Here is a 13,065-nt window from a genome sequence, read left to right as displayed (position 1 = left end):
CCACTCACATTGTCTGTACCTTTAAGACTTGATTACCTGTAAAGACTCGCATTCCAACCATTATTTTGTAAATTGTTTGTGTCTTTATATACCCTGTTTGTGAACTGAAATCCCACTCACCTGATGAAGAAGCAGTGCTTTGAAAGCTAGTGCCTTTTGCTACCAAATAAGCCCGTTGGACTTTAACCTGGCGTTGTGAGACTTCTTACCAGGTGAACAACCCCAGGGCACTATTTGAAGGCAAGCTGGCCATTCTCTTGGTTTCCAGGCAACAATCCCTCCCTCAACCAAAACTGTCAACTCCTTTGGGAGTTCACCTGCCCTGGAGCCATAACCTCAGCACAAGATGGACTGGGGGCACACTTAGTTCATTCGACTGAGGCTTTACGATCTTCTGCCCAAGTTAAATCAGGAAAAGATCACAAGAATTCCTGATGATTATTAGGCCACTCTTTTGCCATTTGAGTGTGATTTCTGTGTGCAAATTGGATGCTGTGTTGGCCTATATAACAGCAATGTTGGCATTTCAAAAGTAATTGGTTATAAAGCACTTTGTGATGCTCTGAGGATTCAGACCTCTTTTTTTAACATCAGTTGCCAAGCAACATCACCTGCAGTACCAGCATATTCCAGATGGTGGTGATGCTGGGACGCTGGTTTCAGTACTGATACTTAAACTACCTCAACACTCCCACCATCAGGCAGTCAGTGGTACAGCAGGAGATTAGAAAATCCACTGTACCCCAATAAAGTAGACTTTCTGGTTAAAGTTTGATTTTGGGACTGTGGGAGGAAACCGGAGCATCTGGAGGAAACCTGAATAGACATGGAGAGAACATGCAGACACCACAGACAGGCAGTGACCCAAGCTGGGATTCAAACCTGTGCCCCCAGGTTGCCCCCACTGAGGCAACAGTGTGCCACCTTATGAAATTAGGAACAGGAACATGCCATTCAGTTTTTTGGTCCTGCTTTCCCTGTTTAGTCAGATCACAGCTGGTCTCAACTTCAGCTCCATTTGCCTCCCTTTGCTCCCTATTCCACAATACCCTAATTAAACAATGGCCTCACAGCATCAGGGAACTGGGTTCGATTCCCAGCTTGTCCATGTGGAGTCTGCACGTTCTCCCCATGTCTGCATGAGTTCCCTCTGGGTGTTCTGGTTTCCTCTCTGAAAGACATGCTGTTTAGGTCATTGGCCATGCTAAATTCTCCCTCAGTGTACCCAAACAGGCGCTGGAGTATGGTGACTACGGGATTTGTACAGTAACTTCATTGCAGCCCACCTGTGACACTCAGAAATAAATTTAAACTTAAACTTAAATCTATCAATCTCAGCCGTTAAAGCTGTCTGTAATCTCAAGGGAGAGAGAGAGAGTTCTCCCAAATCTCTTCGTTCCAAATGGTGCTTCCTAATTTCTTCCCGCCAACTGCCTGGCTCTGATCTTTAGATTATGGCTCTTTGACCTTGAATTCCACCCCCCTCCAGAGAAAGTAATTCCTCGGCATCTGTCTTACTTTTATCAGATGCCCGGCCAAAGGCAGGTCCTTGGTCATCATTTGCCAAACAACAACAAAACGTCATGATTGTGTTACTGCAGGTAAAGTAAAAGAGGTAGGCACTGAACCTACGTCAGCCAGACCAGGGATAGAACCCTGCTTTGTTGGGGTTAATCTGATTCATACACTAGCTACCATACACTAGCTGCCATGGGGCAGCACAATGGCACGGTGGTTAGCACTGCTGCCTCATAGCACCAAGGACCTGGGTTCAATTCCCAGCTTGGGAGTTTGCACATTCTCCCTGTGTCTGCATGGGTTTCTTACAGGTGCTCTGGTTTCCTTCCACGTTCTGAAAGATGTGTGGTAACTAGGGGAATTTCACAGTAACTTCATTGCAGTGTTAATGTAAGCCTTACTTGTGACTAATAAATAAACTTTTAAATTTTTTTAACACAGCCAACCAAACTAATTTGCCCTTACCTGCCTCGTAACACTGTTGAAAAACTTTGAACACCTCAATCAGATCGCCTCTCAACTTTTAACCTCAAGGGAATGTGACCAAACACTAAGTAATCTGTCCTCATTTTTTAACCTTTGAAGCCTTGATTTCATTCGGCTGAAATTTTATCTCACACCAGGTAGAATTAAATAGCTGCAAAAATGAATAAAATATTGGCTCAGGGTTTGTGAACAGTTTGATGCAGAGAACACCCATCGCTGACCTTAAAAAAAGCCGTGCTGAGAGATTTAGCGATTGCTGTAGTGAAACCTTTACCCCTCCCAATATATAAATTGTTTGCAGCATTTTTTTTAAATGAGGATTTCCACTGTGGAGCTGAGGTGATGGCATCAATCTGTCCAAGCAGCCAATCACATTAAAGAATTCTTACAGACAGCCAACCAGGACTTAGAAAGAACTAAAATTGCATGTTGTTTAAAATGGTTACAAAAAATGAAATAAAGATTATGACATGCACATCATAGAATCCCTACAGTGAAGAAGGAGGCCATTCAGCCCATCAAGTCTGCACCGACCACAATTCCACCCAGGCCCCATTCCTGTAACCCCATATATTTACCCTGCTAATCTCCTGACAGTAGGGTCAATTTAGCATGGCCGGTCACCTAACCAGCACATCTTTGGAGTGTGGGAGGAAACCAGACTATGCAGAGGAAACCCACGCATTCATGGGGAGAATGTGTGAACTCCACACAGACAGTGACCTGAGGCTAGAACTTAACCCGGATCCCTGGCACTGTGAGGCAGCAGTTCTAACCGCTGTGCCGCCCCTACATAGAAATGAGGCAGAAATGTTATGAAAGTACTTTTTCAAAAAAAATCAAAATCTAGTAATCATCATAATGAAGATATTTAAGAACACTCCACAAATGAGAAATTATATTTTTCAGTGTCAAGTGGATATTGGTTACAGTTCATTCGGTCTGAAGCTTTGTGTTTTTATTGTCTTATGTCGGTTGACTGTAAGTCTTTATTGACTCTTAGGACTATTTACAAATATACATAAAGGGTACAGGCGATGGAGTGTAGCGACTAGGGGATTTTCACAGTAACTTCATTGCAATGCTAATGTAAGCCTACTTACACTAATAAATAAACTTAAAATGGACTAGCAAGCCAGTCAGTTGCATCAGTGGTTCAAGAAGGCAGCTCACCATCACCTTCTCAAAGGCAACTAGGGATGGGCAATAAATGCTGGCCAGCCAGTGACACCTATGTCCCATGAATGAATAGAAAATACAGTGATGAGAGTGAAAAAGTTTGTGCCAACTAGGCTAATTTAAATTCTAGATTTAAGTTTGTTTAGTGTCACAAGTAGGCTTACAATGAAGTTATTGTGAAAATCCCCTAGTCGCCACACTCCGGCGCCTGTTCGGGTACACCTGAGGGAGAATTTATCATGACCAATGCACCTAACCAGCACACCTTTTGGACTGTGGGAAGAAACCAGAGCACCCAGAGGAAACCCACACAGACACGGGGAGAACATGCAGACCCCGCACATACAGTGACCCAAGCTGGGAATTGAACCCGTGTCTCTGGAGCTGTGAGGCAGCAGTGCTAACCAGTGTGCCGTCAAGTAATTGCTGTCTCAGGGGAGGTGGCAGGAGGTATGGGGTCCAATCACAGTCTATGATAGAGCGCAGATTGACAGATCACAACTTTAAGATTTCCACATTTGCTTTAAGCCCTGAGGTTATGATTATTTTTATGGGGGGGGATGGATGATGGCAAATGCTGGCATTTCAGTAATAAAAACTTCACAAATTGCAGAGGCCATTTGCTTATGACATTGAGGTTTTGAGCATTCGTACTTTTCACTTTGGAACACTGACTAACCACTTTTCTATTTCTAGTTTTTATTCACGGGGAAGCTGGGAATTTATGTGGCAATTTTAGATTTCTTCTTCACATACTGTACGCCATCAAACTGACTTTTTCAAACTGCTTGCCAGCTATTTTTATCCAGTCCAATCTGGGCTGTGGACATCACAGTCTGCGAAACAGGCATTTTTTTCTCTGGGTTCCTGTGCGAACACCAGCTGCTGAATGAAGTACAACAGTGTGACTGGTGCCCAGGTGGCACTGCCAACTAGAAATCAAGGGATTGAATTTCCAAATGTTTGCTCTTGCCCTGGAGGGCGACACGGTGGCACAGTGTTACCACTGCTGCCTCACAGCGCCAGGTTCCCAGGTTTGAATTCTGGCTTGGGTCACTGTCTGTGTGGAGTCTTCTGGTTCTCCCTGTGTCTGCGTGGGTTTCCTCTGGGTGCTCCGGTTTCCTCCTACAGTCCGAAAGACTGGCCATGCTAAATTCTCCCCCAGTGTCTAAAACAGGCACCGGACTGTGGCGACAAGGGGACTTTTAAGGTTGGCACGGTGGTTAGCACTGCTTATAGCACCACTTTGATTCCCGGCTCGGGTCACTGCCTGTGTGGAGTTTGCACATTCTCCCCATGTCTGCGTGGGTTTCCGCCAGGTGGTCCGGTTTCCTCCTTGCAGCCCAAAGATGTGCGGGTTAGGTGGATTGGCCAGGCTAAATTGCCCTTAGTGTCAAGGGGACTTACTAGGATAAGTACATGGGGTTATGCGGATATTACCTGTGTGGGATTGCGCTCAGTGCAAACTCAATGGGCTTCTGCACTGAGCACAATCCTTCTGCACTGTAAAGATTCTATGAGTCTCATCTCATAGATGGTATAGTGGGTAACCTGAGCACCATGGGCCACATGTGGGCCATCTGGGTTTGGAGTATGGCCTATGAGACATTTTGTTGACCATTGCCCTGCGCAGGGTTACCACATTCTGCTGATTCCCATCTCCATAGTTTTAATTTATTTATTAGTGTCACAGGTAAGGCTTACATTAACACTGTAATGAAGTTACTGTGAAAGTCCCCTAGTCGCCACATTCCGCCAGCTGTTTGGGTACACTGAGGGAGAATTTAGCATGGCCAATGCACCCAACCAGCGCATCTTTTGGGAGGAAACCGGAGCACCTGGAGGAAACCCATGCAGACACGGGGAGAATGTGCAGACTCCACACGGACAGTGATCCAAGCTGGGAATTGAACCTGTGACTGTGGTGCTGTGAGGCAGCAGTGCTAACAACTGTGCCACCCCTACATAGGAATGAGGCAGAAATGTTATGAAAATGCTTTGGTGCTGGTGCTGTGAGACAGCAATGCTAATCACTCTGCCACCGTCCCACCCATTTTCTTCCTATCAGTGTGACTGAAATGATTCACATGTAAAATGAGGGCAAGTGAAGTGAGGTGCGTGCTGATTGTTCATAACACGGACAGTGAGAGCCGTGCACTCCCTCTGTGTCCAAAATGTCAATATTTCTTTTGATTTTACCATTTGAAGTTGATGTTAGTTCTATAAATATATAAACAATTAAGCATTTTTAATAAGTTATTATAAATGTTTCAGTATGTATTAAATATATTTATTCATATGTGTGTGGTTATGGTTAGTGAACAAGCCCGATTTCGATCTTGCAGCCCGCTGAGATGAAGGAGGACCACTCCTGTAGCCCACTCACTTGTCTAGGTTGCCCATGACGAGTGGGAAATCACTGATGTATTTCCCCGTAATTTTCTCTCCAGGTTGAAAACTGGTACGGTAATAATCCGATCAATATGATTTTATGAGACAAACGATGTTCTTGCAAAATATTGGACCGTATGATTTCTTACACAGCAATCTGACAGTCAAATGGAGCTCAGAGTTGTTTAATAATTGAATCTATGTTTTTGCAGCCCCTGGAGATGGAGGAAAAGGATCTGAAGAGGTAGAAGGTGAGGCGGAGGCAGCAGCACCTGAGCAATGAGGGCTAGGAGTCACGGTGATGCACCTTGTCAAAACTTCCAGTCAACCTAGGAACAATATTGTGCAGGATTAAATTAATGAGGTCTCTCCAATTTGTACTCTTTGCAAAACGTTCCTGCTTTATTCTGGATTATGTTGTACGTTTCCACCTGTCAGCAGATCCACTGGCCCTCCATCCCTCTTTTTCCCATTCCTCCCTTTGCTCCTTTTCTCCCAACTCTCCTTCATTCCCTCCCTTTGCATCTTTGGTTGTCTCTCCTTCATTTCAGGGACAAAACAGTCCACGACCATTTAATATTGAGCATGGGAAGCTAAGGGATGGATGTTGGAGTTTGCAGCTGATCTCATATCCATTTGACCAAGAGATTGAAGCCTGATACATTACCATTACGATTGGATTTATTTAATTCCCAGACGATATTACAGATGAAGAATCTGTGTTTAATCAGCAGTAAGAAGTCTGGTCTTCCAACCCCAGCCAATCAGGATCTCCCATTAGCAAGCTCAGTGATTGGTCTGACTGTCAGGTGGAAATTTCATTTGTACTGTCATACATTTTCTCTCTAACCAGTCTTTAGACGAGTGACTTTTTAAAAAATAATTCACAAAAGGCAGATATGATTACAATTGAGCAACAGAAATGAGTGTCGGTGCATGCTGCATGAATTGGAAGCTTGCATGATGGACTTGCTGTACTTGGGCAATGAGCCGAAAGAGACGGGAACTTATTTGTTTAGTCAATGAAAACATGAGATTCCTCCGCTCCCCACCTCTCACCTATCCCCCCAAACAAAAACTGAAATGAATTTCAAACGCTTCTTTTGAATTTATAACCAATAGTGCAATTTCAAATTGTTAAACCCACATGTTAAAATCATGAGATTCTATTGTCAAATTCATGCTGGATCTCTGGTCCATTCAGAGACATGAAGAAAATCGTTGGAATGCGTACCATTTGGAGGATTTGACTGTAACAGGTTATGTGTCAGGTAAAAACAAAATCCCCAATGTAATTGATGGTCAGATGAAATGACCAGTCTGCTTTTTGTTATCCTCTAGTTGAGTACCACCTGGGTTGTATCCTGCCATGCCAATAAGTTTTTTTCACCTAAGTAGAAATGAGCAAGTGTCTATGATCGAGCAGGGTCTTTGGCATTGGGCAAGCCTTCTGTGCCATTTGACATTTGGCACAAAAAAAGGTATAGACCTTTAGGGTGGGATTTTACAGCCTCACTCGTCCTGAAACCGTAAAATCCCTCCCAAGGTCAACGGACCTTCCCATCGTCCACCCCTCACACCCTCCGATTCCTGTCCCGCTGACGATAAAATTCTGGCCTCGTAGAGTTGTACTGATGCTTTGTTGAAACATTGAGGAATTTCAGAACCTCTGAAGCTTTATGCGGTGGACCAGTGGGATAACAGCAGAGAGGATTTGTACTCACAGAAGGTCAAAAGGACAACCTGAAAATTTGAGAAATTTAGTGATATTTTCAGGTTGACTTCACACGGAATTGAAAAAAAAACTGAATCATTCTTAATTCTTTTGACAACTATTCTCAGTATTTTGACTTGCCGTTGCCCACTTTTGGAGTGGTTGCTATCACTGCTACTTTTGCACTCCACCCCCTGTCATTCCTATTTCTTTGAATCCAATGAAAGTCCTTGTTTTCCCCTTTTTCTTTCACAGAAATTTTTTACTGGCCCAATGTTTCAAATTCTCAAATGTCCGTGTTTTTTGCAGGAGATTCTGATAGTTACTTATGTTTGAATAAAGCATCAACTCAGTGTTGAGATCACATTTAGTTGGACCCACTTAACATTGAGAACTAAGCCCCAGTCTTGATTTATTCTTTGCTCTTTACCTACCCAATCCAGCAGCAAACCTCGACATAACCTCCTGACAGTTACAGTTTCAGTTACAGGACGGGAAGGCAATGGTCGCGTGGCATTATCACTAGACTATTAATCCAGAAACTCAGCTAATGTTCTGGGGACCTGTGTTTGAATCCCACCATAGCATATAATGGAATTTGAATTCAATAAAAAAAATCTGGAATTAAGAATCTACTGATGACCATGAAACCATTGTCAATTGTCAGAAAAACTCATTTGGTTCACTCATGTCCTTTAAGGAAAGAAATCTGCCATCCTTACCTGGTCTGGCCTACATGTGACACCAGAGCCACAGCTATGTGGTTGACTCTCAACTGTGCTCTGAACAAGTGCAACTAGGGACAAACAATTACTGCTGACCAGCCAGTGACACCCATGTCCTAAGAATGAATAAAAAAAACCAAGTATCAGAATGCAGAGTGTGTGCCTGTCAGAGTATTTTGGCAAAAGGATGCTAACTAGGGTTCCAATTCCGTCTCAGAATGACAGGGAGTCTCTTGGAATTGGCAGTCATCTCCCAGTGGCCAAAGAAAGCCCTTCTGGGAGATTTTAAAGTAATATTTCATTGCTGAGTCAGTTGGACCAGTGTTGTCCACAGGTCCCCAAACCAGGAAGGTGGGACCCGTGGCACTAACTGGGACATGCAGTCTCCTTATCCCTGCCTGGAAGAGAGAGGGGAACCAGTGGAGAGCAGGCTACAACACAGTGGGGACATGAAGGCTGGTGATGGTGGGAGTGGAGGCAGTGACATGACTTGTTAATTGAAAGATTGGGGTAAAGGGTGAGAGTCATGGCTGGACACGGTTGTGACGGAGTAGCCAACTGAGATTGAGACTTTCCTGTTGCTGATGTTTCCAGTATCCCCTCCCCAACACTTACTGTGCATTGACAGCAATAAGTGGAGGTGGAGCAGAATTTGTATATCTCTGCTCATGCATCCAACTCATAAACTGTCCGACCTGCCCCTGCCATGTTGCCAATCTTCTGTGGCATCATGTCCCCTCCAGCGTTTCCCACAATATGTACAACTGCAATTGGCAACTCTAGAGTCAGCAGATAAGCCCTGCAAAGTATATTGGAGATAATTTTAAACCAAGCCACTCAAGGAAAAACTGATCAGATGCAACGCTGGTCTCATTCTCCAGTGAAAATTGATGGGGTGTAATACCAAACAGGTTATAAAGCTGCAACTTCACTCTATCCAATGGGTTCCCGCTCAACAAGTTTGGTTAAAGCGATCTTCCTTGTCTCTGTGTCCAGCTCTACAGCAATGTCCACCATGCTCCTTATCATATCGCTAACAATTTCACACCATGCTTGTAGGATTGACTCAATGCCAAAAATTTCAAATGTTTGCCAGTTTATTTTTGTGTCCCAGTTCCTGTTCTGATAGTTGAGGGTTTTTCTTCTTTCAAGGTCTCTTTTCTTCTATCTCTCCCATCAACAAAAGGTTGAAATCAAAATGACGTATTCGCATTGTCTTGGTCACAACAACTATGAGATTCACTGGGAAGTATAGTCAAACTAGCTGATCTTGATCTTTTTTTTATAAAAGACTAGATTGTCTTGATCTGTTCTGTATGTGTGCGTGTAAGCATGGACATGCGTGTATGTGTTCATATGACACAGCCCTTACAACACCAAGGTATGCCATTCAATGTCACCACCCCCATCAAATGCTTTTAGATAGCGCCTCACATATAAAAAATATCCCAAGGCACTAGACTGGAGGGATATCAAATAGTTGAAAAGGAGCCATTGAAGAAATTATTAAAGCTCAGTCAAAGAGGTAGGTTTTTAAGGAGTGACTGAAAGGAGGGAAGAGAGATGGGGAGAGAAAAGCAAAAGCTGGAATCTGAAACAAATGCTGGAAAAATTCAGCAGGCCTGACAGTATTTGTGGGGAGAGAACAGAGCCAACGTTCTGAGTCAGGGATGACCCTTCATGGAGATTTGCTGAGAGAATTCCAGAATTTAGGGTCTCGGCAGTTGATGTCACACCCACTAGTGGGTATTTTCAATTGGGGGGGGTTCTTGAGAGGCCAGGACTGAAAAGCCACTGATATCTCCGAGAGTCAGAACAGCAAGGTTTGAAAACCAGAAGTAAAAGCAGGGAATGGTCAGCAAGTCAGGAAGGATCATCAGGAAGCAAGGGGTGGAATTCTCCTGTTTTGAAGCTAATTGCCGAGGCGGAGAGGGGAACAGGGATGTTTCCCATTGCTGCAGCTGGTGGGATAACAGGGCAAATCTTCCAGCCCCAGCCTCATTAATTAAGCACCTGAGTGTTTTACTCTGTATGCCGTGGCTGGGGAGGATGGCGAATAGTCCAGTATCATGTCTGGGCGCCATTTTGAAAAGGCGTCCAAAATCACTGACCTACTCTTGAAGAAAGAAGATGGACTTTCTGAGAGCAATGATGGATCTCCAGGTACAATCGAAGGTTGGAAGATGGAGCTTCTCCAAGACACCAGACCTGGAAGGTCCCCCTGCAGATGTTCCCTCCACCCAGTGCTGTGATGTTCCAGGGTTCATGGTTGTGGGCAGCCTTCTTGATTCCGACAGCAGCTCTTGACATTGTTTGGATCAGTCCTGACGCCACATTATTCCAAACATGTTTCTTGCTGGCATCACAGAGAATCTGATGTGGGAGTAAAGGGAAGGGGGGGCCTCCACGTACATACCTTTACTTGGATGTAAATAAGGTTCATGCTGGCCTCTGGTGGGTTTTGCCACCTGCCAAGGTGGGCACCAGTGGAAGATCTCATTGTAAATTCACGCTGGCGTGAAACTAATTTCGGGACATTCTGCCATATTTTCCCACTCCTCCCAAACCTGTCATCAAAAACACCGATGGAGACTTGGGAGAATTCTGCCCAAAATTTTCAAAGTGGTGACCTTTTGTCAGACCGTGTTGCAATGCCAAAAGTCCAGTGTAGATCAGTGAGTTCAGATGTGAGGGTAAAATTGTCCATGTGAATTAAGTCAGGGTCAGTAGAGGTTTGGATAACCTCAAGTTTGTGGAGAATGGGAAGATGGAAGGCTAACCAGGTGAGCATTGGAACAGTCCAATCAGGAGGCAGCAAGGGCATGAATGAGGGGGCGGAATTCTCCGATCTCGTCCATACCCGCCCACTGCCAGCGAGAATGGAGAATTTAGCGCTCAGCCAGAACTTCATTCACTGCAGCGGAGAATCCAGCCACGGGTGAGGTCAGAGGTTTAGGGCGAGAGTTTCAGCAACAGGTGTGCTGACACAGGGAGAGGGTTGGGCAATGCTACAGAGGTGGATCTAGACGTTCTTAATGATGGATATATATTCAAAAGCTTACCTCAGGGTCAGAGAGGACACTGGTATTTTGTACACAGCTTGGTTCAGACGGTTGTGAGGGATGGAGTCAGTAGCTTGAGAGCACAGCTTGAAGCGAGACCAGAACTAATGGTGTCACAATATTCAACTGGAGGAAACCTTTGCTCTTTCAGTACTGAATATCAGATAAGCTGTCTGACAATTTAGCAACAGTGGCAGAGTTGAGAGAGAACTGCTGGCAATGTAGGACCGCAATTTCTGGGGATGTGTTGCGTTTTTGGGTGTTCTTGCTGAGAGGCAACATGTGGTTGAGAAATAGAAAGGAGACAAGGCTAGATCTTGGAAGGACACCAGAGATAATAGTATGGAAGTGAGAATCGAAATCACCCCGAGGAAACTTCTGGCTCCAATTAGATGGATAAGAATGGAAATACACAATGGAATTGGGTGACTGGATATGGTCATCTGGATCAAAGGTTACAGAACGGTCAGGAAAGATGAGGACAGCTAGCTTACTGTGGCTATGGTTACAAAAGATGTCATTTGGGATCTTAGTTGGGGCCGTTTCAATACCATGGCTGGACTGAAAATATGGTTGGAGAATTGGACTTGCAGGATGGGCAGGTACAGATGGAGTGGTGTCAACACGGTCAAAGGCTTCGGAGAGGTGAGGAAGGGTGCAGATGGGGCATTGGTTTCCATGGACGGTAGGGTCAAGGGTTAGGAATGGTGGTGATGGTGGATTTGAAGTGTGGGGAACAGTAGCTGAGGAGAGAGAAACATTATCATCTAACATTGGACCAGGAAGGAACGTTGGGTGGTCAACTGTTTGGCCAGAACATCAAGAGGGCAGGAGGTGAATCAGATAGACAAAATGAGCTCAGAGAGAGCAAAGCAAGAGTTGGAATAGGATCTAAAGAACAATGTGAGTTCATCACTAAATTACTGGTGAACATTGGGGGGTGTTTGGCCTCATGGATTTGGGAGAGGGAAGGGAGGAAGCAAGGGCTGTTGAATGTGTGTTCTTGATCTTTGTGAGGAAACGCTTCCAGAAGTTCTTCACACTTGTTGTTGGATGTGAAGATGGAGGAGGTAGGGGATGGGGTACATGAAGGTGATGGGTACTCGACAAGAGAAGTGGGGGATTAGCATTGTGCTCCAGATTGATCTTTGAATGGTGTGCAGTTTTAGCCATTGAGAGCAGGACACTATTTCTGTTCTACATGGTTCATGATGTGGAGATGCCGGCATTGGACTGGGGTAAACACACAGCCATTGACCAAAGAAGTTCAGATCTGCATCCCGTGGTCGTAGGGCAGAAGGGACGGTGGGTGTATCAGGGGACAAGGGGGAGAGGTGGTAATGGTTTTAATGGGGACAAGATTATTAAAGGTATCGAAGAAGGAGAGATTTCATTGCAGAAGTATAGGTTAATGCTGGAAAATTGGAGCTTTGAAAGTTCAAAACATGAGGGATTATTTCTTGCCATAGTGGATCAGAACAAAGTGATGTTGGGAAGGTAAGGGAAATATAAGTAAAAAGTGATTTAATATGTGTCTTTTTTGGTGACAGTTGCAAGAGGAGTGCTTGTGCAGGGCAAACAGTGGGACGTATATCCAGATAGGGGAGGCTTTATCGAGGGGAAAGCTTTGTATCCATGATGTCAATGTGACCATCAACGATAAGTTTGTGAATGGCAAGGACCTCGTTGATGAATAAACGTATATTCTGGAGGGAGGTGCAGAGCTGGGCAAAGACAATGAACCCTTATCAGGGTCAGAACTGAGAGTGATGATAAGGGCAGGAAGGAGGTTGGAAAGATTAGCCCCAGGGAAAGGGTAGGAACCAGGCTATATGTCTGTGCTGGAGTTTATGCAGCACAAGAATCTCTTCCTCAAACCTCACGCCAATACCTTTCTACACCTTTCTCCTTCACATAATTACCTGGCTTCCCCTGAAGGGTCACCTGTGGTAGCGAATTCCACACCTTAAATTCACAGAGGAAGGGCAGA

The 13,065-nt window shown here is 44.6% G+C and overlaps 1 protein-coding gene across 2 annotated transcripts in view; it reads left to right on the top strand.

Moving 5' to 3' along the window:
- LOC145359866 (neuromodulin-like) overlaps positions 1-12,694 on the top strand; it is a 170,813-nt gene extending 158,119 nt beyond the window's left edge. For both annotated transcript variants that reach the window (XM_080214690.1, XM_080214691.1), the window contains exon 3: positions 5,787-12,694. In XM_080214690.1, coding sequence (XP_080070816.1) covers positions 5,787-5,857 — 71 coding nt within the window. In that variant the 3' untranslated portion in view covers positions 5,858-12,694. The remainder of the gene's footprint in view (positions 1-5,786) is intronic.
- Positions 12,695-13,065: the final 371 nt, after the last annotated feature.

This window comes from Carcharhinus amblyrhynchos, chromosome 29 (genome assembly GCF_965287045.1).
Source record: "Carcharhinus amblyrhynchos chromosome 29, sCarAmb.v2.hapA, whole genome shotgun sequence".
NCBI lineage: Eukaryota > Metazoa > Chordata > Chondrichthyes > Carcharhiniformes > Carcharhinidae > Carcharhinus > Carcharhinus amblyrhynchos.
This window is presented reverse-complemented; position numbering and strand designations above follow the sequence as displayed.